Source organism: Nuphar pumila, chromosome 15 (genome assembly GCF_984573655.1).
Source record: "Nuphar pumila chromosome 15, dmNupPumi1.hap1.1, whole genome shotgun sequence".
Taxonomy (NCBI): Eukaryota; Viridiplantae; Streptophyta; class Magnoliopsida; order Nymphaeales; family Nymphaeaceae; genus Nuphar; species Nuphar pumila.
The window spans coordinates 35339462-35361927 of NC_143263.1; the positions used below are offsets into that span (position 1 = coordinate 35339462).

General features: G+C 36.3%; 1 protein-coding gene across 2 annotated transcripts in view; it reads right to left on the bottom strand.

Annotated features, from left to right (window-relative positions):
* The window catches only part of LOC149815115 (uncharacterized), a 65005-nt gene that overhangs the window by 32436 nt on the left and 10103 nt on the right, over nucleotides 1-22466 (bottom strand). For both annotated transcript variants that reach the window (XM_089989170.1, XM_089989172.1), the window contains exons 4-8: nucleotides 7882-7918; nucleotides 7674-7743; nucleotides 7457-7561; nucleotides 6997-7147; nucleotides 6758-6840 (exon numbers count right to left, since the gene is read on the bottom strand). In XM_089989170.1, coding sequence (XP_089845296.1) covers nucleotides 6758-6840; nucleotides 6997-7147; nucleotides 7457-7561; nucleotides 7674-7743; nucleotides 7882-7918 — 446 coding nt within the window. The remainder of the gene's footprint in view (nucleotides 1-6757; nucleotides 6841-6996; nucleotides 7148-7456; nucleotides 7562-7673; nucleotides 7744-7881; nucleotides 7919-22466) is intronic.

The window sequence follows — 22466 nt, forward strand, 5'->3', positions numbered from 1 at the left end:
CAACAAACCATGTGCCTTCATCACTCTGCTTCAATTTTAACTCTGACAAGGCCGATATCAGCAAATCTTTAATCTCTCCACTGTCTTTGGTATTTGTGAACTTTCTTTTGGTTTCTATCTGCGGACCCTTTCCTTTATTCTCTGGATTATGCCAATAATTCGCCTTGATATGCCCCTTCTTGTTACAAAAGAAGCAAGTAGGAATGGGTCTTGGTCCCTGCACATGAGCCGACATGTTTGGAGTGGGAAGCAAACCACGCCCTCCGTGTCCATTTCGCCCTTGTCCTCCTCGTCCCCGTCCTCTACCATAAGTCACGCCTGTGGTCAATATTTGGATGATTATGAGTTTCTTCAGAGAATCCCTTTAGAGTCATCTCATACAGGATCAATTTGGCTCGTAACTCATCGAAGGTGGGAAGAACAGGAAGGCACAGTAGTGATGTAACTATCATATTGTAGTAAGATCCCAATCCACTCAGAGTTTGTTGCACCATGTCATTATCACTAACGGCACACCCTATAACTGCAAGTTGATCTGTGATAATCTTTATCTTGTTCAAATATAATATTATTATATATACATATGTGTACAGTTTTACATTTTAACACTCCCCCTCAAACTTACGGTACAATGAGCGAAAGTTTGTCTAAGAGAAAGTGAAATCGGGGAGCAGCGAGAGGCTTTGTAAAGAAGTCTGCTAACTGATATTCTGAAGTGACATATGGCAGATCAATTATCCCGTGTAGATATTCCTCTCTGACGTAGTGACAATCCATTTCGATGTGTTTGGTGCGTTCGTGGAATGTTCTGTTACTGGCAATGTAGATCGCACTTTTGTTGTCACAACACATTTGTGAAGCCTTTGTTGCTTCAGCTCCTATGTCAGCAAGCAGTCGTCGGAGCCAAACTACTTCCATAGTCGTGGTTGCCATGACTCTGTATTCAACTTCGGTGGATGAGAGAAATACCTTCTGCTGCTTTTTACACCTCCACGAGATCAATGATTCCCCAAAAAAGACACAAAAGTCAGTGGTTGAGTGTTTGTTATTGGGATCACCTTCCCAATCAGCATCAGTATATGCAATTAAATCAAGAGAAGAGGAGGAAGATAAGAAAAGTTCTCGTGAAAGAGAGGACTTGATGTATCTGATAATACGCATGACTGCTCCCATATGAATAGAAGTAGGAGCATGTTGAAATTGACTTGCTGTATGAACAGCATGTGCTATATCTGGTCAGGTAATGGATAGATAGGAAAGTGTCCCGACAAGCTGTCTGTAAGGAGTAGGGTCTGCAAGAAGTTCTCCATCATCAATCTTCATTTTAACATTAACAACTTCTGGAGTGTCAACTTTATTATCATCAGTTATACCAGACCTGAAAACAATATCAAAAGCAAATTTAGTCTGAGATAATAAATATCCTCTAGGAGAATAAGCAACTTCAATGCCTAAAAAATATCTCAACAAGCCCAAATCAGTCATTTCAAAATGAGATTTAAGAAGTGTTTTGATTGTTTCAACTCCCTGTTTATCGCTTCCGGTGATGATCATATCATCCACATAGAGAAGAAGCACAATGATCCCTGCATCAGAATTCTTAATAAACAAAGCAGTGTCCGTTAAACAGAATTGAAAACCAATATCAATCATAACACGACTAAACCTATCATACCAAGCTTTTGGTGCTTGTTTAAGTCCATAAAGAGCTTTTTCTAAGCGAAGGACTTTACCCTTAGGAATACTTAGACCAGGAGGAGGTTCTATATATACTTCTTCAACTAGCTTTTCATTTAAAAAAGCATTTTTGACATCCATTTGAAAAATAGACCATTTTTTAATAGAAGCTAAGGCAATTAAGGTTCGAACAGTAGTCATACGAGCCACCAGAGCAAAGGTTTCTTCATAATCAATCCCATATTCTTGGGCATAACCTTTGGCTACTAAACGGGCTTTATATCTTTCAAGAGTACCATCACTCTTGGTTTTAATTTTATAAACCCATCGACATCCTATAGTTTTCTTCCCTGGAGGAAGATCTTGAATATTCCATGTAGAAGCCTTTTCAAGTGCATCTAATTCAACTTTCATGGCTTATATCCATTTGATATCATCTTTTGCTTGAAAATATGTGGATGGTTCTTCATATGAGTGAATTAATGCAATAACTGCCCTATATGTGGGTGAGAAAGACTCGTATGATACAAACTTTCCTGGAGGACTCGAGATTCAGAATGATTGTCTAGTTGGAATGTTAAAATATTTCTCAAGTGCACATGGAGGATTAGACTCTTGTCGCCTGGAATATTGAATACTAATATCTCTATGAACTTCTTCATTTTCAACATTAAGATCAATAATTCTTTGATCATCATCAAAGTTACAGTCAAGGTCATATTCATCAAATGTTGATGTTAGATCTAGCAAAAAGGAGTACTCAGTGACGTCTTTTAATTTTCTAAAATCAAAGAAGCTCTCCTTTTCAAGAAAGAAAATATTTCTAGACACATAGTTTATTATTTTTAAAGTCAAAACATCTATAACCTTTCTAGTTTTTAGCATATCCTAAAAAGGCACAGGGAATCGCACGAGGGGAAAGTTTATCATTTTTGTCAGTAAATATGAAACATTTGCACCCAAATATTCTTAGTCTAGAGTAGTCTGGAGAAATGTTCATAAGTTTTTCAATGGGAGTGATATTTTGTAACGAAGAAGATGACATCCAATTAATGAGATAGGTGGCAGTTAAGGCAACTTCTGCCCAAAAGTCTTTCGGGACTTGATTTGCTATTAATAAAGTCCTAGTGGTTTCTATAATATGGCGATGTTTTCGTTCTGCCAGTCCATTTTGTTGAGGTGTATAAGGACAAGATCTTTGATGTGTGATGCCATGCAATTTAAGATAATTTTGAAAATCTGTGGATAAAAACTCTCCCCCTGAATCTGTGCGAAAAATAGTAATATCATTTTGAAGCTTGTTTTTAACCATATTATGAAAAGTTTGAAAGTATGAAAATACTTCAGACTTATGTTTGAGAAAGTACATCCACGTATGTCGGGAGAAATCATCGACAAAAATAACATAGTAAACAAATCCTCCTTTAGAAATTACTGGTGCAGGACCCCAAACATCCGAGTGTATTAATTCAAGTGGTCTTGAAGAGAAAAAGGTTCTGTTCTGAAATGGTAATCTTTTCATTTTGCCGAGAATACAATCTTTACAATCAAATGATTCAGAGTTACAAAATTTCCCTAGATTTGGAAAATGTTGGATTTTGGCTATATGTGGGTGACCAAGTCTCTTATGCCACAGTTCCAACTCTATTTTTTGAATATTATAACAAAAAGCTTTCTTCGGCATTTCCAAAAAATCAATGTAATAGAGTCCTCCTTCTCTATGGCCTTCCCCAATCAGCTTGCCTGACTGGCGATCCTGTACCCAACAACCATGAGAAGAAAAAGAAATATTACACCCATAATAAAAAATTTGAGATACAGATAAAAGATTTAAATTTAATTTGGGAACATGTCTAATTTCTGGAATAAAAAAAATTTTGTTTTATAAATTTTTTCAAAATTTCTTATTTCTTCTATTTCAAGAAAAGTCCCATCAGCAGTAAAGACCTTTGACACACTTGTTTTATTTTTAACACATTTGGATAGACTTTGATTATTTGGGGTCATATGAAAAGATGCACCAGAGTCAAGAAACCAAGAAATTTTACCTAGATCAGAAAAAAATGAGGTTGTTGCGCCGGTTGAAGCTTCAGATGAAGAAGAGGCACCTTTGATGAGAGGCTGAAGAATCTCCATTAGTTGGGCCAGGGAAACTGGTGCATCCTGATCTTTAGGCTCCGATCCATCAATTGCAGCTTTTTTTTCTCTCAGCTCCTTAAGTTTGGGACATTGTGGCCTGTAGTGTCCCGGTTCATGACAGTGATGACAAAAAACTTTCTTCTTATCATAGTCACCATTTTGTCAGTTAAAGTGAGGAGGCCTATATGATCGAACATGATTCCCTGGTCTAGACACGGCTAAAACGGAATCATCTTCAATTTTTAAATAACCTTTCCGGAGACGATTTTCTTCCATTGTTAACTCTTCAATAGTTTCAACAATAGAAGGAATTTTTCCCCGGTGAAGTAGGGTCGATTTAGTGGTTTCAAATTCTGGCCTTAATCCAGTGATAAACTGGTAAAAATGTTCAGCATCGAGTTGTTTCTGACGAAGCTCGATGTCTTCGGCATGCCACTTTGGTTCTAAAAGGGAAAGTTCTTCCCAAAGTTCGGACAACCCATTGTAATATTCACGAATAGTTTTGTCTCCTTGTGTCATCATTCGAACTTTTTCTTGGAGGTTGCACACATGTGCAATATCTTTAAGGGAATACATAATCTTAAGGTATTCCCATGCCTTATCGGCATGATCAAATTTGGCAAGACTTGAGCATTTTTTAATGTCAACGCTATTGATAAGCCATGACATTATCTTCGCATGAGATATTCTCCATTCTTTCCATTTCTTCTCGTATGAGGCAATAGCCTTGATTTTCTCTTCTTCCGATAGAGGGATCTCTTTATCTCCCTCCTTTTTAGTAAGAGATAGCTTAGGTTCCGAATCGGAATCATCCACAATCCCCCATAAGCCTTTTCCCCATATATGGTGCTTCATGATTGAAGCCCATGTTACATAGTTCGTATCGCTTAGTTTCATAGGCATGATGGTGACTTTATCATTGTCATCCATCGATTACAAGGAGAGAAAGAATAGGGATAGAAGAGAAACAAGAAGGAAAATGAAAAAGAAAGAAAAAAAACAATACAACAAGATGTGAAATCTTCTCCAATGAAGTGATAAAACACTTCTCTTCAAGTGGCGAACACTTTTGCAAACGGGCACGGAAACCGATGCAGCTTTTCCTCAAGATTTAGTACTTTCGCGGCTCTGATACCATGAAATGAAATGGGGATCTTCGAAACACGAGCTTAGATTAACAAGGGCAAGTGTCAAGAATGACACTAAAGCATAAGCCTTAAAAAGGGGTATAACTGGAAAGAAAATAAAAATAAAAATGTATTCTTTATTGATATGAAAAACCAATTGCTTAAGAAGCATTGGAATAAAATACAAGAGGGGTTGCACCCCTTTATATACACAGCTGAAAGAGGACTCAATAGAGCTATTGGACACATTCCAACAACTCTATTCAGTCCAACAGCTCTATTAAGAGTTGTTGGACTGTGTCAGTCCAACAGCTCTATTGCTAGTCAAGTCTGGACAGGACTTGACTAGCAACAGTCATTCTAGTTCAAACTGAACTAGATGACATAAAGACAAAAAATAAAAATAAAGGAAAAAAATTACAGAAAAGAAAGAAATGAAAAATGTATTTATATATATATAATAATATAATATTATTATATATACATATGTGTACAGTTTTACATTTTAACACAGGTGACCTAAGAGGCCTTGACTCCTTATGAAAGGAATAATTTGTCTCTTCCAAATCAAGAAATTTGAGGTGTTTAACTTTTCAGAAACAAGCTGGTTGAGAAAACTTAAGAAAGGTTTGATTGAGAGTGATAAGGATCCATTGATAATTAGAAACAACTGAAGTATCCAAAAAAAATATAACCTTTTTTTTGGGGGGGAGGGGGGGAACAGAAGGTCGTAAATGGACAGAATCAGTCAGACGATACAGGAACGCAGGTTCAACTTGTGAGAACTGCTATTTAACGATGTGTGAAAAACACCTTCACACGTTAAATATCTTTGCAGAAATAAGAATCAGAACAGTAAACATATATTTGAATGTGCAAGTACGAGAAGAAGGGTGGACCCAAGAGGATCAAACAGGCAATATCAATGAAAGAAACAGGAATCGTGATTGGTCTGGTGTTTCACGTGAGTCGATTTCAGCGATTTACGTGAAACACAGCCACTCTAGTTGCGGTTTGGATTAGCGTGAACAGAATTCACGTGAGCCTCAGATCCAAGAGAGAGACAGACCCACTTGAGGTGTGGGTGCACAGTATAATTCAGAAAAGTGAAGAAGAATGAGGGAAGAAAAGGAGAAAAGAAGAAGAGTAGATAAGGGGGTTAAAATTAAAATTTCGATTGAATATCAGAACCTGTTTAGAAGAGATGAAGGCTTCAGATTGGCTGTTGATGGGTTCAGCTGAAGAAGATGGAGAGGACTCGCTGAAGAGGTTGTTGATGGGCTCGGCTGAAGATGGAGAGGAGGAGTTGTTGATGGGTTCGACTGAAGGAGATGAAGGTGGCTTGCTGAAAGAAGGAGCCGAGTCGCACCTCACGAGAACCCTTTCCGGCCCTTAGGCAGATCTCTGCTCTGATACCATCTTAGAATTCCACCTTCTTTCCTGCTTCCTGCATTGAGAACACGAGAGAGAGAGAGAGAGAAAGAGAGAGAAAGAGAGAGAGACGAGAAAAAGTTACGAGAAGGGGGCTGCGGCTCATGATTTCTCCTCATTAGAAATCATGACCTAATGTTAATATAAATACACTTAAGTGTACATAGTGGTTCGAGTCGGGTCTGGTGTATTATCCGAACCCGGATACAAATAAAAACATACAATAAAAACAGACAATGGAATTCGGGTCTGGTACAGGATCCAGACCCGAAACACTATTCACCTTTTTCAATAAGATGAATGAAAGTAAAACTAATTAGAGGCATATTTCTCGGTATAACAAAAACAATACAAAACCAATAAAGACACACAGAAATAAGTACCTTTCCCATGCAAGAGTAGAAGAGGCAGGGAGGCTGCACGTCTTGTGGCCTCTTCGGACTCTCCAATTTTGTCTCCTAAGCCCCTGCAAAACAACAGCATTGAACAAATCAAGATCAGCTGCACATAAAAGATACACAACCAGATTAACATTTGATAGATAATAGTTGCTAAATAAGCGGAAAAATATAAGAACATATCAACATAATAAACTGAGATATAAGAAATAGAAATGACAGACTTTGCACATGGAAGCCAGCCACTTAGACCAACTGCAGCACTGATATTGACAGGGTAAGGGTTTCCATTTCCATATTTTCCATGAACGCAGCAAGTTGCAGAGTATAATGAAGTAGCAGCACCCATACTGAAGCCTCCAACCCCAAGTTTGACTTGGAAAAAGACGAACATCAATATTAAAATTGTAAAGCGATATTTGTTCTAAAACAATAAAAAAGCATAAAACTTGAAATAATGATTAATGCACTAAGGCGATGAATCGTTTGCCTATCGGCAAGCCAATTTTCTCATCAAGATATTCTGTATCTCCAAGAAAATTCATGGAACAAATCCTTGTTGATAAAAAAATATAAACCAAGTGTGAAGTTACTATGTATCATGAACTCTTGAGAAGCATTCAGAAGTTTCAAAAAACTAGGTACTAAAAATATATTGGGTCATTCAATTTCTAAATGGCATACTGTCAGCAGGTTCAGTCGACAGCAAGTTTGCAACATGTGCAGCTGAAGCATCTAAGCCTTCTACATCAGCAGGACCTTCCTCAGAAAGATCTCCAACATCAAACCCTGTTAGCAACAAATATTTTAGAAAAACACAGGTGATTCAGGAGCTTAGAATAGAACATTCAAAGAACATAATAAACAATCACAAAAAACTTATAATAATAAAGAACCTTACATGCAGTGCATGGGAATCCACCAAAAATGGCTACTGGTCTAGTAGGTGCCGTTGGGCAGATCCACTTGATCTTCAACATTGCAAAGCAACAAAGGTTCAACATAACATCATTCATATTGCGTAGATATATCAAATATCAGCAATCATGTCAGAATACATCATCCACGCTACCAATACACATGCACACGTATAAAGATTTGTTACTTACATTAGGAAGAGGCAGAGTTTCCAAGAGCTGGGACCAACTGCAGAAAGAAATAAATAGTAAGAAATTTTGAAATTCATACATGAAAAATAAATTGTGTAAGAGAAAAGGAGTACAATTAAAGTGAAATGTGTAAGTAGGTTTGATGCTGATCATGTGGAGTTGCCATAGGTGTGCAAATATCACAAACAAGAAGACAACTGACACCACTTTGGAAAACATCTTCTTCTACGCATAAGCTAATAATTTATGTCCTGAAAGCAAAAAATTATGCCAACAATTTGTCCCTTAAAGCAAAAAATTATGCCAATAATCTATGTCACATAGATACAATTGCACCATTTTTATGAAGTTTTCAATATGGCTAGTATATAAGAGGATATGATTCAGGGGCCCAAATGTCGCTAAATGGCGTATCCGTGCACCATAGCCAATAATTTGTCCCTTAAAGTGAACAATTCCAAATGACATGTACAGACATCCACAGTGTGTGTGTGTGTGTGTGAGAGAGAGAGAGAGAGAGAAAGAGAATGTTTAGTACAAAATTTTCTAACTTCTAATGCAACATCACATGTATACCATTAATCTGATAAGGTTTCAGGGCTTTGTTGGCATGTCTCCCGCACATCATACACATGAAGAAAATGAAGATTGTACAAAAGATACATACAATTTTTAGCTTACAAAGAAAAATATCTCAAGCACAAAACTAAGTATTATAAGTCTGGAAGAAGTCAAAAAGCAGATAAACAGATAAGACATAGCTTGCTACTTAAACAACAAACGACTGAAAGTATAGAAGAATTACAAGAGGGATATGGCATATCAAATAATATAAAGTGAAACAGGACAAAGATAAAAGAATGTGCTATTTACATGCAAAGTATTGAGACGTGATCTATTGGATCTGGATCCAGATCCAAAGTCTGTCTAACGTTCTAGATTTATTGTAATGTATCACGTTCAGATTGACCGTATCACCCCTCTTAGCTGTATTGTCTCTTGTATATTAATTAGAGGTATTTTTGTTATGTAAAATACATAATGTTTTAAAGTAACCCACAACCCTAATGAGGTGTGTGGAGAATCATTTGTTGCAGCCTCTTTCTTCCTCCTTTCTTTCTTCTTCTCTACAAAGTGATTTCCGATGCAGATCTTATATGGTATCAGGGCAGGTTGGAATCAAACTGTGCTTATCGGGATCGGCCTGAAGGTTGGCTTTTCTTTCCTTTCTCTATTCTTTATTCTTCTTGCTTTCTTCCTTCATCTCAAGCCAGATCTGGTTATATCAAATCAGGGTTTTTTTGTTTCTCAAATTCTGTTCTCTCTAATCTCACGTCAAATCTGATCATACCAGATCTGGGTTTCTGTTTTATCAAATCACGACAGATCTGATATAATCAGATCTGAAAAATCTCATGTCAGATCTGATCATACCAGATCTGTGTTTTTGTTTTCTTCATATCTGAAAAATCTTTGTTACCTTGACAGATCTAATCACATTGTTAAATTATATATATATATATATATACACACTTATGTACGCATCTATGTCACACGGACTCGGCTAGGGAGGCGCCGCGCCCGAGTCGACACGCCCCGACACGGGTGCGGACACAAACAAGGCCCGGACTCGGTCAATGCTGAGTCGGACTCGGTCAATGAGTTGAGGCCGAGTCCGAGTCCGTCCTTGTTTTGGACTTGGTCAACATTGACTGAGTCCAAAAATGTCCATTTTTAGGGTAAAAAACAAAAAAAAAATGATCTTTTTATATATTTTTTAATATATATATATATATATAGCATGAGTCTCAAACATAAGCCCCCAAAAAAATTTCAGGACCCGCACCGGGGGAGCCCCCAGACCCCCCTTTCTGCAAGGGCAAAAGTACAATTTGCAAAGTTTATAAAAACACTCATGTTGGTGCCAAACTTTAGAGGACAATATCCACATATATGCACACATGATATATTATTATATATATATTTTTTAAAATATATATATATATAGCCGAGTCCCCGTGTCCAAAATTTTTAAAATTGCACCGCACCTGCACCCATGTGACATAGGTATGCATGTGTTGATAAAAATTTTGAGGTTAGGAAAGATGGGACTTACCCAGATTCGCAAAATCTTTTTGAAAGATGTGGGAACGCCGTTTGCAAGCTCTGAATATCCTTTGCATGAAGGAAAGGTAAAGTCAAAACAAGTTTCTCGATTTTCGGAGTTAGAATCGCACTGTCGCAGATTTCGATAGGCAAATAAGAATTAAGCGTGTATAAGCGCCTAATCAAAAGAATAAATAAAATCAGAATAAATAAATTAAGGATCTGAAAAATACCTTTTTTAGACTCGAGGGTTTGTTTTATCGGTAAAACTCCCTTTTGTCTGCTAGCACTTTTACGTAGGTATGAGTGTTCTTCAATGGCATCGATATAGTGTATCAGCAAGACTTGAATAGGCGTGTTCTTGCAGGGCCAGGACTTGGGTGTCTAATTTTCAGATGATCAGGTTATAAGGGTGAGTCCCTATTTATAACTCAGAGTTTTGCACATATATGGATCACAAGATTTTCTAGGTCCAAACCCGATCCCAGATGGATTTAGGTCTCTCTTGGATGAGGATAAGGCCTATCTAGGAGAATCTTCTCATCTCAAAACTCGTCCAAGAAGAGTTCTCCCACCCTGAAAAACGTGCAGTGAGTTGGGATGGGATGAGATAGGGATAACATTTGATGCAACATACGGCGAAAAGTTTGTGTCGTCCAATAACAGACAACATTCTGCTTTGTCGTCCCATAACGGACGGCATTCCATTCTGTCGTCTAGTAATGGACAACGATCCATTTTGTCGTCTCGTAGTGGACAGCAGTTCAGTAAATTGTCTAGTAATGAATGACGATTCGTTTTCTCGTCTGAGTGTGAGGGGTGTCCAATTCTTGTCAGGTACCTGCAAACACTTGTCTTTAAAAGATATTAGTAATTAAGCATCATGAATTTTTGGTGTCTACACTATGGTATTATATATGTGTATATTGCTAATATATATATATATATATATATATATATATAACTATGTAAACCGAGATACCCCTAATGGGTATTTCGGTCTTTTCATTAATAGGTGTCAGCCCATTATGGGCTAATATTGTTTTTTCTGTCATTTTCCTTTTGTGCCTTTTTTTTTGTTTTTTACTTTTTCAGTTTGATTGGGACAACTCCATTTGACTGTTGGAGCTGCCCCAACAGTCACATGGGGCTGCCCCCCTTTGGCCCCTCGTTGTATTATAAATAGGCCCATTGGGCCTTGTATTTCATTATCTCTTTAGAGAGTGTATCTATGCAATATCAAATTTGTTAGACCCTTTGTGGATGATTTGATGATTCAATCAAGTGTTCAACTTGATTGAAAGTGTGTTCTTGCGTGTGTATTGGATTCAATCCATTTCATTACATGGTATAAGAGCTTTGGTGGTCCACAAGCATTTTTTGTGGAGAAAGATCGTGACAATATCAAGAGAAGGATCGTAAGCTTGGCGGATACAACAAATCAAGGATTGTTGCATCGGAAAGCATGCCATCCCTCAAGCAAGTTTTGTATTACCTTTTCTTTCTCTTTTTGTGTAATGTGGACATCCATAATAAAACACAAAATATGGGAAAAGGGACTATGGGGTTTGGTGGACGGTACCGAAAAAGAGCTTAAGCCCATTCTTACAAAAATTGAGGATGGGAAGAAGGTTGCTCTTCAAGGAGAGGAAATAGGTAAAGTCGTTTCCGACTATGAAAAAAAATGAAAGAGTGGAGGATGGGCCACTCCAAAATAATTGGATGACTCATCAATAGTGTGGACATCCACAAATGTTCTAGCTTGACGAAATTTGATTTTGCTAGTGATGTGTGAAAATATCTTAAAGACATGTATAGTCTTAAAGATATTGCACACATATGCGATGTTCAAAATATCTTAAAGACGTTTGCTCCAGTTACTCGAATGACAATTGTTGAAACTCTCATTGCTATAGCTTCGATTAAAAATTGACTTATATTTCAAATCAATATAAAGAATGTATTTTTGAATGGTAAGCTGGACGAGGAAGTTTACATGAATCCTCCACTATGCTTGAATTTAGCGCATGGAAAAACTCTTCGGTTGTGCAAAGCCTTGTATGGCTTAAACAAGCTCTCAAATCTTGGTATGATAGGTTCAGTAATGTGATGACACAACTTCATTTTAAATCTTGTTTTACTGACACTGCGTTGTTTGTTAAATCTTTCAATGCATGAATGGTGATCTTATTACTTTACGTAGATGATATGATAATCACAGGAGATGATAAGCAGGGAGTTAATCATATCAAAGATGTGCTTAAAGCCAACTTTGATATGACAGATCTTGGCTTTTTATGATATTTTCTTGGAATAGAAGTTGCTTACTCACCTCATGGTTATTTTTTGTCACAGACTAAATACGCAGCAGAGATCATTGAACGATCAGGACTCGGATGAAAAACGTGTTGATACTCCGAAAGTGATAAATGTCAAAATGAAGAAAGATGATGGCGAGCCTTTGCAAGATCCAACTCCCTACAAAAAATGATTGAAGCTTTGTCTTATCTCTCTATTAATCGTCCTGATATATCTAATACTATACATTCTGTTAGTCAAGTTCAGTATGATCCCACTACAGTGCATATGAGTGTTGTAATGAGAATTGTTAGATATATTAAGAAATCCATTAATCATGGCTTGTTTTTATCATCCGCCTCCTCATTAGATGTCATTGCATACTCTGATTCGGACTAGGGAGGGAATATAAATGACAGACGCTCAACCACTAGTTTATGTATGTTTGTAGGTGATTCTCTAATTTCATGGCGATGCAAAAAACAGCAGAAGGTGTCGCTTTCCTCCACTGAAGCTGAGTATTGTGTCATGGCAACGACCACATCAGAATTAGTGTGGTTGCGGCAACTACTAAAGACTTGGGACTTCACATTGTTGAACCCTCCATACTATGTTGTGACAACAAAAGTGCAGTCTGCATTGCAAGCAATCATACATTCCATGAGAGGACAAAACATATTGAAATTGACCGCAACTATGTTCGGGAAGAATTTTTGAAGAATACCATCACATTGTCCTATGTTCCCTCAAATTACCAACTAGCGGACTTCTTCACTAAAGCGCTTCTGTCACCTCGATTTCACTTTCTACTGGGCAAACTCTCGGTTGTTCTACCATGAGTTTGAGGGGGGGGGTGTTAAGATATATATATAAACTGAAATACCCCTAATGTGTATTTCGGTCTTTTCATTAATAGCGTCAGCCCATTAAGGGCTGATATTGTTTTTTTGTCATTTTCCTTTTGTACCTTTTTTTTTACTTTTTCAGTTTGATTGGGACAACTCCATTTGAGTGTTGGAGCTGCCCCAACAGTCACATGGGGTTGCCCCCCTTTGGCCCCTCATTGTATTATAAATAGGCCCATTGGGCCTTGTATTTCATTATCTCTTTAGAGAGTGTATCTATGCAATATCAAATTTGTTAGACTCTTGTGTGGGTGGTTTGATGATTCAATCAAGTGTTCAACTTGATTGAAAGTGTGTTCTTGCATGTGTATTGGATTCAATCCATTTCATTACATATATATACTTGTGTATATACATATATTTATATATATAATATATAATACATATATATTTAATTATAAATATATATGTTAGGGAGAGTCAAATTGGGTTTGACTACTCTCATCGGCCAGAAATTCTAGTTGTTGGGCATAGTCAAACCTAGTTTGATTGCTCCCTCTCCTTTTTAGCCTCACTTCTCTATCCTCCCCTATAAATAGGGGTGTTATCCCCTTTGATTTGTAAGCCTTTTTGACACATTTTCTTTGTTGAATAAATTATATTTTATTCCCTTTCATAGGTTTATGAGTGTGTTCTTTTAGAACACTTTGTAGTTCTCTTTGTGAGTGTGGTAAGTGGATTCCTTGAGAGAACACTTTGGTTCATGATTGAAGTCTTCTTACTTCTTTACATGGTAAGAGAGCAAGGTTATTCTTGACTCTTGAGGGTTACTTGTTGTCTCGCTTTTCGTGCTCAAGGAAGAAAGAAAGATCTTGGTGAATCAAGTGTTCGCGGAATTTTGCAAGTGTGGCTTGTTGGTTCGTGTGATCGTAGAGGAGTGCTCGCATTTTTTCATCTCCTCTCTTCTCTCATTCTCTTTTCTTTCTCTCTCTTACAATGATAATATCACTGATTTCAATTATGTAACATGGGTTTCTATTATGAAGCACCTTATTTGGGGAAAGGGATTGTGGAGAATAGTTGATGGATCTGATCCGGAACCCAAGCTAGTTCTCACTAAGGTAGAGGGTGAAGAAGAGGTTCCTCTAACCAAAAATTAAAAAACTAAAGCTATAATCACTTTTGAAAAGAGTAGAGGATGACACATGCCAAGCATGTCTTAGTTTATTAGTAGTGTAGATGTAAAAAATGTTCAAGTCTTGCCAAAATTGAACATGCTAATAAGGCTTGGGATTATCTTAAGATAATGTATTATCTTAAAGATATTGCACATATACGTAATGTGCAAGATAAAGTTCGAACTATGGTCCAAGGGGATAAAACTATTAGAGAATATTATAATGACTTATCCGAACCTTGAGAAGAATTGACTCTTTTCGAGCCAAAGTGACATTGTCCTAAAGACATAGAACTCTGCCAAAGACAAATAGATGACAAATAGATGTGGAACACTTTTATCAATTCATTAACGGTCTAAGGTCGAAATTCGAATCTACCAAGTCTATTTTTCACCATAGAGGAAAAGTATCATCTATTAAAGACACTATAGAAAAGTTGACTATAGAAGAGAATAGATTGAAAAAACTTGTAAGCAAAAGTGAAGATGACTCGATCTTAGCCATTTCTAGACCAGAAAACCATATTCGTCTATATAAGCCACTTCAATATAGAAGACCGAGAAATGACTATGAAAGAAAGAAAATCATTTGTTATTTTTGTCATGAACCGGGACATACTAAGCCCTAATGTTCGTGTATATAAGCCACCTCAATATAGAAGACCGAGAAATGGCTATGAAAGAAAGAAAATCATTTGTTATTTTTGTCATGAATCGGAACATACTAAGCCCCTAAAAGGGACACTTGAAAAGAAGGTTGCTTTGGTTGACTCTCCTCAATAGCCAAATGACAAGAAATTTCCCATATCTCAAGAATCATCTATTGGAAGCATGTCTCTAGCTCCATTAGTTGAAGTCAATCAACCTCTTTTGAGAGGGTCATATTCCTCAGCCGGAGCCGCGGTATCATCTTATTCGGACCCAAGTAAGATTTCTTAGCTTCTTGATTTTGGTCATCTTTTCACATGACTCCAAATAAAGATATTTTATCTTAATGTTATAGCAACTCAAGTGTGTCAAAAGCTTTTACGGCTGATGGTACGCCTCTTGAAATCAAAAGAATATGAAGTTTTGAAAATGATCTTTCAAACTCTAAAAAAATTCTCTTTCCAAAACTTAGATAGAGTCTTAAATTAAATTTGAATCTCTTATCCATATCTCAAATATCCGATTATGGTTGTAATATCTCCTCTTCAAATGAATCTTTGGTGAAGGATTGTCTGTTAAGAAAGTTGATAAGGCAAGGCTATAGAGAAAGAGGCCTTTAATATATGGATTTTTTGGAAATACCGAAAGATGTTTTTTGTTGTAATGTTCAAAAAATAGATTTGAAATTGTGGCATATAAGATTAAGACATCCCAGTGTATCTAAAATCCAATTTTTTCAAGTTTGGAAAAGTTTTGTACTATTGATGATTTCACTTGTGAAGACTGTGTTCTTGGAAAAATGAAAATATTGTTATTTAAAGATAAAATTTTTATTTCCTCTAGACCATTTGAGTTGGTTCATTCGAATGCTTGGGTTCCAGTACCAGTTATGTCTAAAGGTGGATATGCATATTATGTTATTTTTGTGGATGACTTTACTAGATATACTTGGATTTACTTCCTTAAGCATAAATATAAAGTTTTTTCTCATTTTCAAAGTTTTCATAATATAATCAAAAATAGATTTGAAAATGATATCTCTATATTTCAAACTAATTCAAGGGGAAGAATTTTTGTCAAAAGAATTTAAAAATTATTTCGACTCACATGGTATCACGCATCAAAAATCTTATCCACACACACCACAACAAAATTGCCTGGCTGAGAGAAAACATAAGCACATTATTGAAACTTCAAAGACTTTACTTATTGGTAGTTATATGCCTTAGGTTTTTTTAGCAGAAGTTGTCGAGACTATTGTTTATCTTATAAACAAAATGCCATATTCTTCTCTATACAATATCTCACCGATTGAAAAACTCTTTAAACTCTCCTTGATTATTCAATATTACGAACTTTTGGTTGCAAATGCTTTATTTTTACCAATAAGAATAACAAGTTTTCTCCTAGAGCTATTCCCTGTGCATTCTTTGGTTATGCTGACGACCAAAAAGGATATAGGTGTTATGACTCTAAAAATGAGAAATTATACATCTCGCAAAATGTTACCCTCTTGGAAAAAGAAAATTTCTTTGATAAAGATGAATCGAAGTAAACAAGTATTATTTTTTGTTTGACTTTGTTTCCAAACAAGATAGTGATAACTGTGATTGTGAATATAATTTGGAGAATGTTATTGAATCTAGCGACTTTGACTCACTTATGGATTGTCCCACAATGATCAAACTTGTATACAATATTCTAGAAGGGGAAATCAAAACCCCGTAAGTGCACTTGAAAAGTTTTCTAACCTTAGTAAAGATGAATTGCAAATTAGAAAATCATCTAGAATATCAAAACCCCCATCCAAATTTGTATCCTATGATTCTTTTTTTTCAAAATATCAAACATGCATGGCCCTAATTCACTCATGTAGAACCCCCATCTTATGCTCAGGCTAAAGAACACCCTGAATGGGTTGAAGCTATGAGGGTAGGACTTGAAGCTTTAGAAAAGACTCAAACTTGGTCTATTCAAAAAATTTCACTAAGAAAGAAACCCATAGGTTGTAGATGGGTAGTGAACTGTATTGTGTATTATTAGATATATTAAAAATTCTCTTTTTAGAGACTGGTTTATGTCTTCCTCTTCTGCATTAGATTTACTTACATATACAAATGAAGACTGAGGAGGTGATTCAAACAAGACACTTACCCACAGGTTTTTGTGTTTTCTTAGGTGAATCGTTGATCTCGTGGAGGTGCAAAAAGCAACAAAAGGTCTTTTTCCTCAACCGAAGCTGAGTACCGAGCTATGGATACTACCATAATGGAGATAGTGTGGCTGAGAAGGCTGTTGGATGATATGGGAATCAAGATTCTAGGAGCTTTAAAAATGTGTGACAACATGAGCGCTATCTACATGCCAACAACATCATTCACAAAAGAACGAAGTATATTGAAATTGACTGCCATTATGTTCGAGAGGAATATCTTCAAACAATAATCGATCTACCTTATGTACCAGTTGGCGGACTTTTTTACCAAACCTCTCTCTGCTTCTAGGTTTCACTTCCTTTTAGGCAAACCTTTGGTTATCGTACTGTAAGCTTAAGGAAGAGTGTTAAATAGTATATATATATACAATATATAATACATATATATTTATTTATAAATATATGTTAGGGAAAGCCAAATTGGGTTTGACTGCTCCCAACGGCTAGAATTTCTAGTTGTTGGGAGCTTAGCTCCATCTCCTTTTTAACCTCTCACTTCCCTATCCTCCCCTATAAATAGGGGTGTTCTCCCTTTTGATTTGTAAGCCTTTTTGGCACATTTTCTTTGTTGAATAGATTATATTTTATTCCCTTTCATAGGTTTGTGAGTGTGTTATTTTAGAACACTTTGTGGTTCTCTTTATGAGTGTTGTAAGTGGATTCCTCGAGAGAACACTTTGGTTCATGATTGAAGTTTTCTTGTTTCTTTACGCACATCAGATCTGGAAGCTCGTTGCTTTCTTTCTTCCTCTTGTTTTTCTTGCTTCTCTCCTTTCATTTTGTTGTTGGTTGATTGTTTTGTCTGAAACTGAGCAAAAAAAATGTGTTATTTTCAATCAAAAAGGAAAAAAAAAACCTAGATTGATTTTGGGTTTTATTTCCTTTTCTTATTTAGAATATTGGGGTTCCTTTTCTCGACTGTTTTCTCAAACCAGATTTCATCTAGCAGATTTTTCAATCAAATCTGTATTGAATCTGATATCCTTTGAAACAACTCTATATATTTATTGCAATAATTAATTCCTTAATATCACATTTCTTAAAATAAACATTTATTTATGATTATTGATCACTTGTGTCTTATTGCTGCAATCATCTGATATTTTCGCGAGTTATCCCCTGATTTACAAAAAAAACGCAGACAAATTTTGTTATTGTAGCATTTCTTTTCTTTTTCTTTTTTAATTATTTTCATTCCTTCTCAACTTGCTATGCATTCTTCTCCTTCCTATTTGATTCTTTCAGAAAGCTTTCTCAATTTTCAGAAAAATTAAATACCTCAAATTTTCTTACTTGGAAAAGAAAGATTATTCCTTTTATTCGGAGCCAAGACCTTTCTGGTCACTTGGATGGATCAATTCGAACTCCGCCGAAATTCATATTAAGGAAAGAAAAGGATGAAAAAAGAGTTGATCTTAAATCTTTATAGGTTCAGAATCCAAAATACATTTTCTAGATGAAATACAATAAGGTGTTGGTGGCATATATCACATCTACATTGCTACAAGAGGTTTTGGTAAGTATTCCGGATGATTGCACTGCTAAGGAGAGTAAGGAAATATGCGGAAGCACGAAAACACTAGCCACTTGAAGGCTTTACAAGATTACAATCATACAAGTGCACATGCACAAGTCCTCTATGGGACAATACAAAGATCAACAAGGCACATAAAAAATACACAATAACTAAAAAATGTAAGCTCTTTATTGACCAAGTGCTTCATATAAGCATGAAATACAAAGGCAGTAACAACCTCCATATTTTATACACAAAAGGGGAAAAAGAGGACCATTGGGAGCTCCCAATGGAATCGTTGGGAGCTCCCAACTATCATATTTCTGACCGTTGGGAGCCCCAAACGACTCTATGGTCATTTTGACCATAGAGCCCCTAAGGGTCCTCTAAATTACAAATTTAGGAAAATAAAAAATAAAAAAAGAAGAAATATAAATTAATTGTTTTAATAAAACAAATTTTATTACATGAGTGAAATGACAAAAATGCCCCCATAGGGCATATACCTATACAACAACAACAACAACAACAACAACTACGCCTTCATCCCAAAACAATTGGGGTCAGCTAGGGCATATACCTATATAACTAGAAAAATATATATATATATATATATATATAATCTTAACACCCCTCTCAAACTTACGGTTTTGTTGAGAAGAAAAAAAGAAACATGGAGTAGCAAGAGGCTTAGTGAAGTACGCGAATTAAAATTCTAAAGTGACAAAAGACAACTCAATAGTTCTTCTCAGGAATTCATCACGAACATAATGGTAGTCCATCTCGATGTGCTTGGTGCGCTTATGAAAGGTGTGGTGGTTGACAATGTAATTGCGCTTTTATTATTGCAACACATCTTCGAAAGGTTGGAGATGTCAACACTCGTATCCCTGAGAAGATTTCTTAACCATACAAGTTCTATAGTTGTAGTTGTCATAACTCTATAGTTGTAGTTGTCATAACTCTGTATTCAGCTACATGTCCAGGCAATAAGAGAATCTCCTAAAAAGACACAAAAACCGGTAGTTGAGATTCTATCACTGGGATTTTCTCCCCAATCAACATCAATATAAGCAAGTAATTTCAAAGATGAAAATGAGAATAGAAAGAGCCCTTTAGTAATGGTATTTTTGATATATCTGACGATCCTTAATACAATACTTGTGTACAGTTATGGGAGCATGTTTAAACTGACTAACAGAGTGAACGACATCAGCGATATCTGGTTTGGTGATTGACAGATAAGTGAGAGACCAATTAGCTGTCTGTAAGGTGTGGAGTCTTCAAGAAGAGTCGCATCTTCAAGTCTTAATTTATCATTCACCACTTCAGAAGTTTTCACCTTGTTATATGAAATTTAAGATTTAGCACATATATCTGCAACAAGTTGTATTTGAGAAAGTATGCACCCTCTAGGAGAGTATGCAACTTCAATTCCTAAAAAATATCTTAAGAATCCTAAGTTAGGCATATCAAAATTATCTTTTAACACATTTTTAACATTACTAACTCCCTTTTTGTCACTCCCTGTTATAATCATATCATCTGTGTAAAGTAGAAGAATAACAATGCTAGTACTTGTATTTTTCACAAAGAGAGTAGTTGTGATAACCATAATTTTTAGGCATTTATTTAAATATATTATAATATATATTTCATAACAGAGTGATTTGGGCCTGGGATCCAAATTTCAGATCCAGCACCCATAAAGGGATTTTTTCGAATAAATTTACCTCGTAAATTTGATATGTATGTATAAGTACAATAATCTTTAATTAATTAAATAATTCGGAGAATAATTATTTAAAAGGGGTGCGTAGATGGGTCTGGGATCCACATACCGAATCCATATACCTATATATATATTTTAATAAATATATATATATATATATGTGTATAATCATAAATAAATAAAATTATTTTTGGGAATAATAATTAGTATAAAAAATCAAGTATTTAAGGTTGGATCCGTGATTGGACTCAAATGGATCCAACATGTGGATCTAAGATCCATAAAGTGGTCTTTATATCCAAATCTCTAATAAAACTAATAATAAGAAGAAGAAATGAATAAAATTTTAAATTTTTAAAATTTATCCGAGGATCCACAGTTGGATCCAACTTGTGGATCCGTATTGTTTGGAGTCGGGTTACGGGTCTCGGGTCCGGACCCGAGCCGCGCCCCTGTGTAAGGGGCCTTTTAAAGAAAGCCCATCAAGTCTGTAACAGCAAATCAAGAAAGGGCAGGGGGGGTTACGCAGGGCGCAGAGGAGGGGGTTCGGTGGGCCGATAAAAAAGAGTGGAGAGGGGGTTTTTCCCTCTTCTCTCTCTCTCTCTCTCTCTCTCTCTCTCTCTCTCTCTCTCTCTCTCTCTCTCTCTCTCTCTCTCTCTCTCTCTCTCTCTCTCTCTCAGTGTACGCACGTCGGAGGAAGGTCCTGTCGCCGGCAAAGCTCCGGCCATCCGCAACCAACAAGGGCTTCGTCTGTCACGGCAGTGAGTGGAGCAACACCAGTCCGCCCTACTCATGCGATTCCAGCCTCCGATCGCCGGAAAAGCTTCAATAAGGTACGGGTCTTCTTGGAATCGAGGTGAGGGATCGAACATGGGTTCGATTCCATGTGTGGGTTTGAGGGGAGGTTCCACTGAAATTCTGTAGTTGGGGATTTTGGTGAATCCCACATGGAAAAAACCCAAATCTTTGATTTGGGGGTTTCGGTTGGCATGAATATAGGAGTGGGAGCAGGTTATGAGGGTTAACGTAAACCCCAAATCAATAGAAATTGAGGGATTCGACTGCTTTGATCAAAATAAAATAAAATAAAAATTTGGGGGGTTTCTTTATTTTGAATGTGTTTGGTTACATAATGTGTATTATGTGCATCGCACAGTATGAACCGTTATGCAGTTTTCAGACATACCTAGTTGGATTTGGGATATGAACCCGACATGGCTGACCCGAGTGTGTTGTATGCGTTTTGTTTGTAAAAACATATATATTAGATGCTCTTAAAATTGTGGGTTACGCTCAGGCTTGCTATTAGTTGAACCATGTGCAATCAATGCCCTTGATATCAATCCAAAGTGTTGTTGTGTATATTTTTGTTAATGAACTGTAAGTCATTTTATGTATAGAATTTCTTTTACAGTGTTCATTTGACTACAGTAGTCTTGATCAATGGTTTTATACTAAGTGGCAATAGTTGCATTAAATTTTTGTTTATGTATGATAAAGTTTCATATCAACAACTTGGTTCATCATAACTTCAGGATCGTGAAGTGTCATTTTATGGCATGGGTCTGATGAAGCTATGATTTTCTTAATTGAATTAAGGTGTTGAGGGTTGGACTAAACCAGTTATGATTCATAGAGCTTAATTGCATTTGCAGTTCGTGAGAGCAGTGGGGATAGTTGGGGAACCAGAGTAACACTGTTAAGCCTATGTTTCTGAAATATCTTAAGTATACATTTTGCATGCTTTGAATCTAAGACATTTACATAATGCCCTTTAGATGTTGTTCATTTTAAAGTTACAAGGATTAGCAGGGAACCCCTGTCAACAGATGTCTGGGTACTGTTCTGAATCAGAGACCTTACTAGCTGAATAAAAACTATGACGTAGGCTCAAACCTGGTATGACACTGATGATCTTACATTTTGTCCAGAATCAGATTAGGTGAGTGGGAGTTGACTTTGTATGCACATACATACCATTTTATGTTAAACTGCCCTACGATAATGCTAATAGGCGTTAATATAATAATATGTATACTCTATTTTTA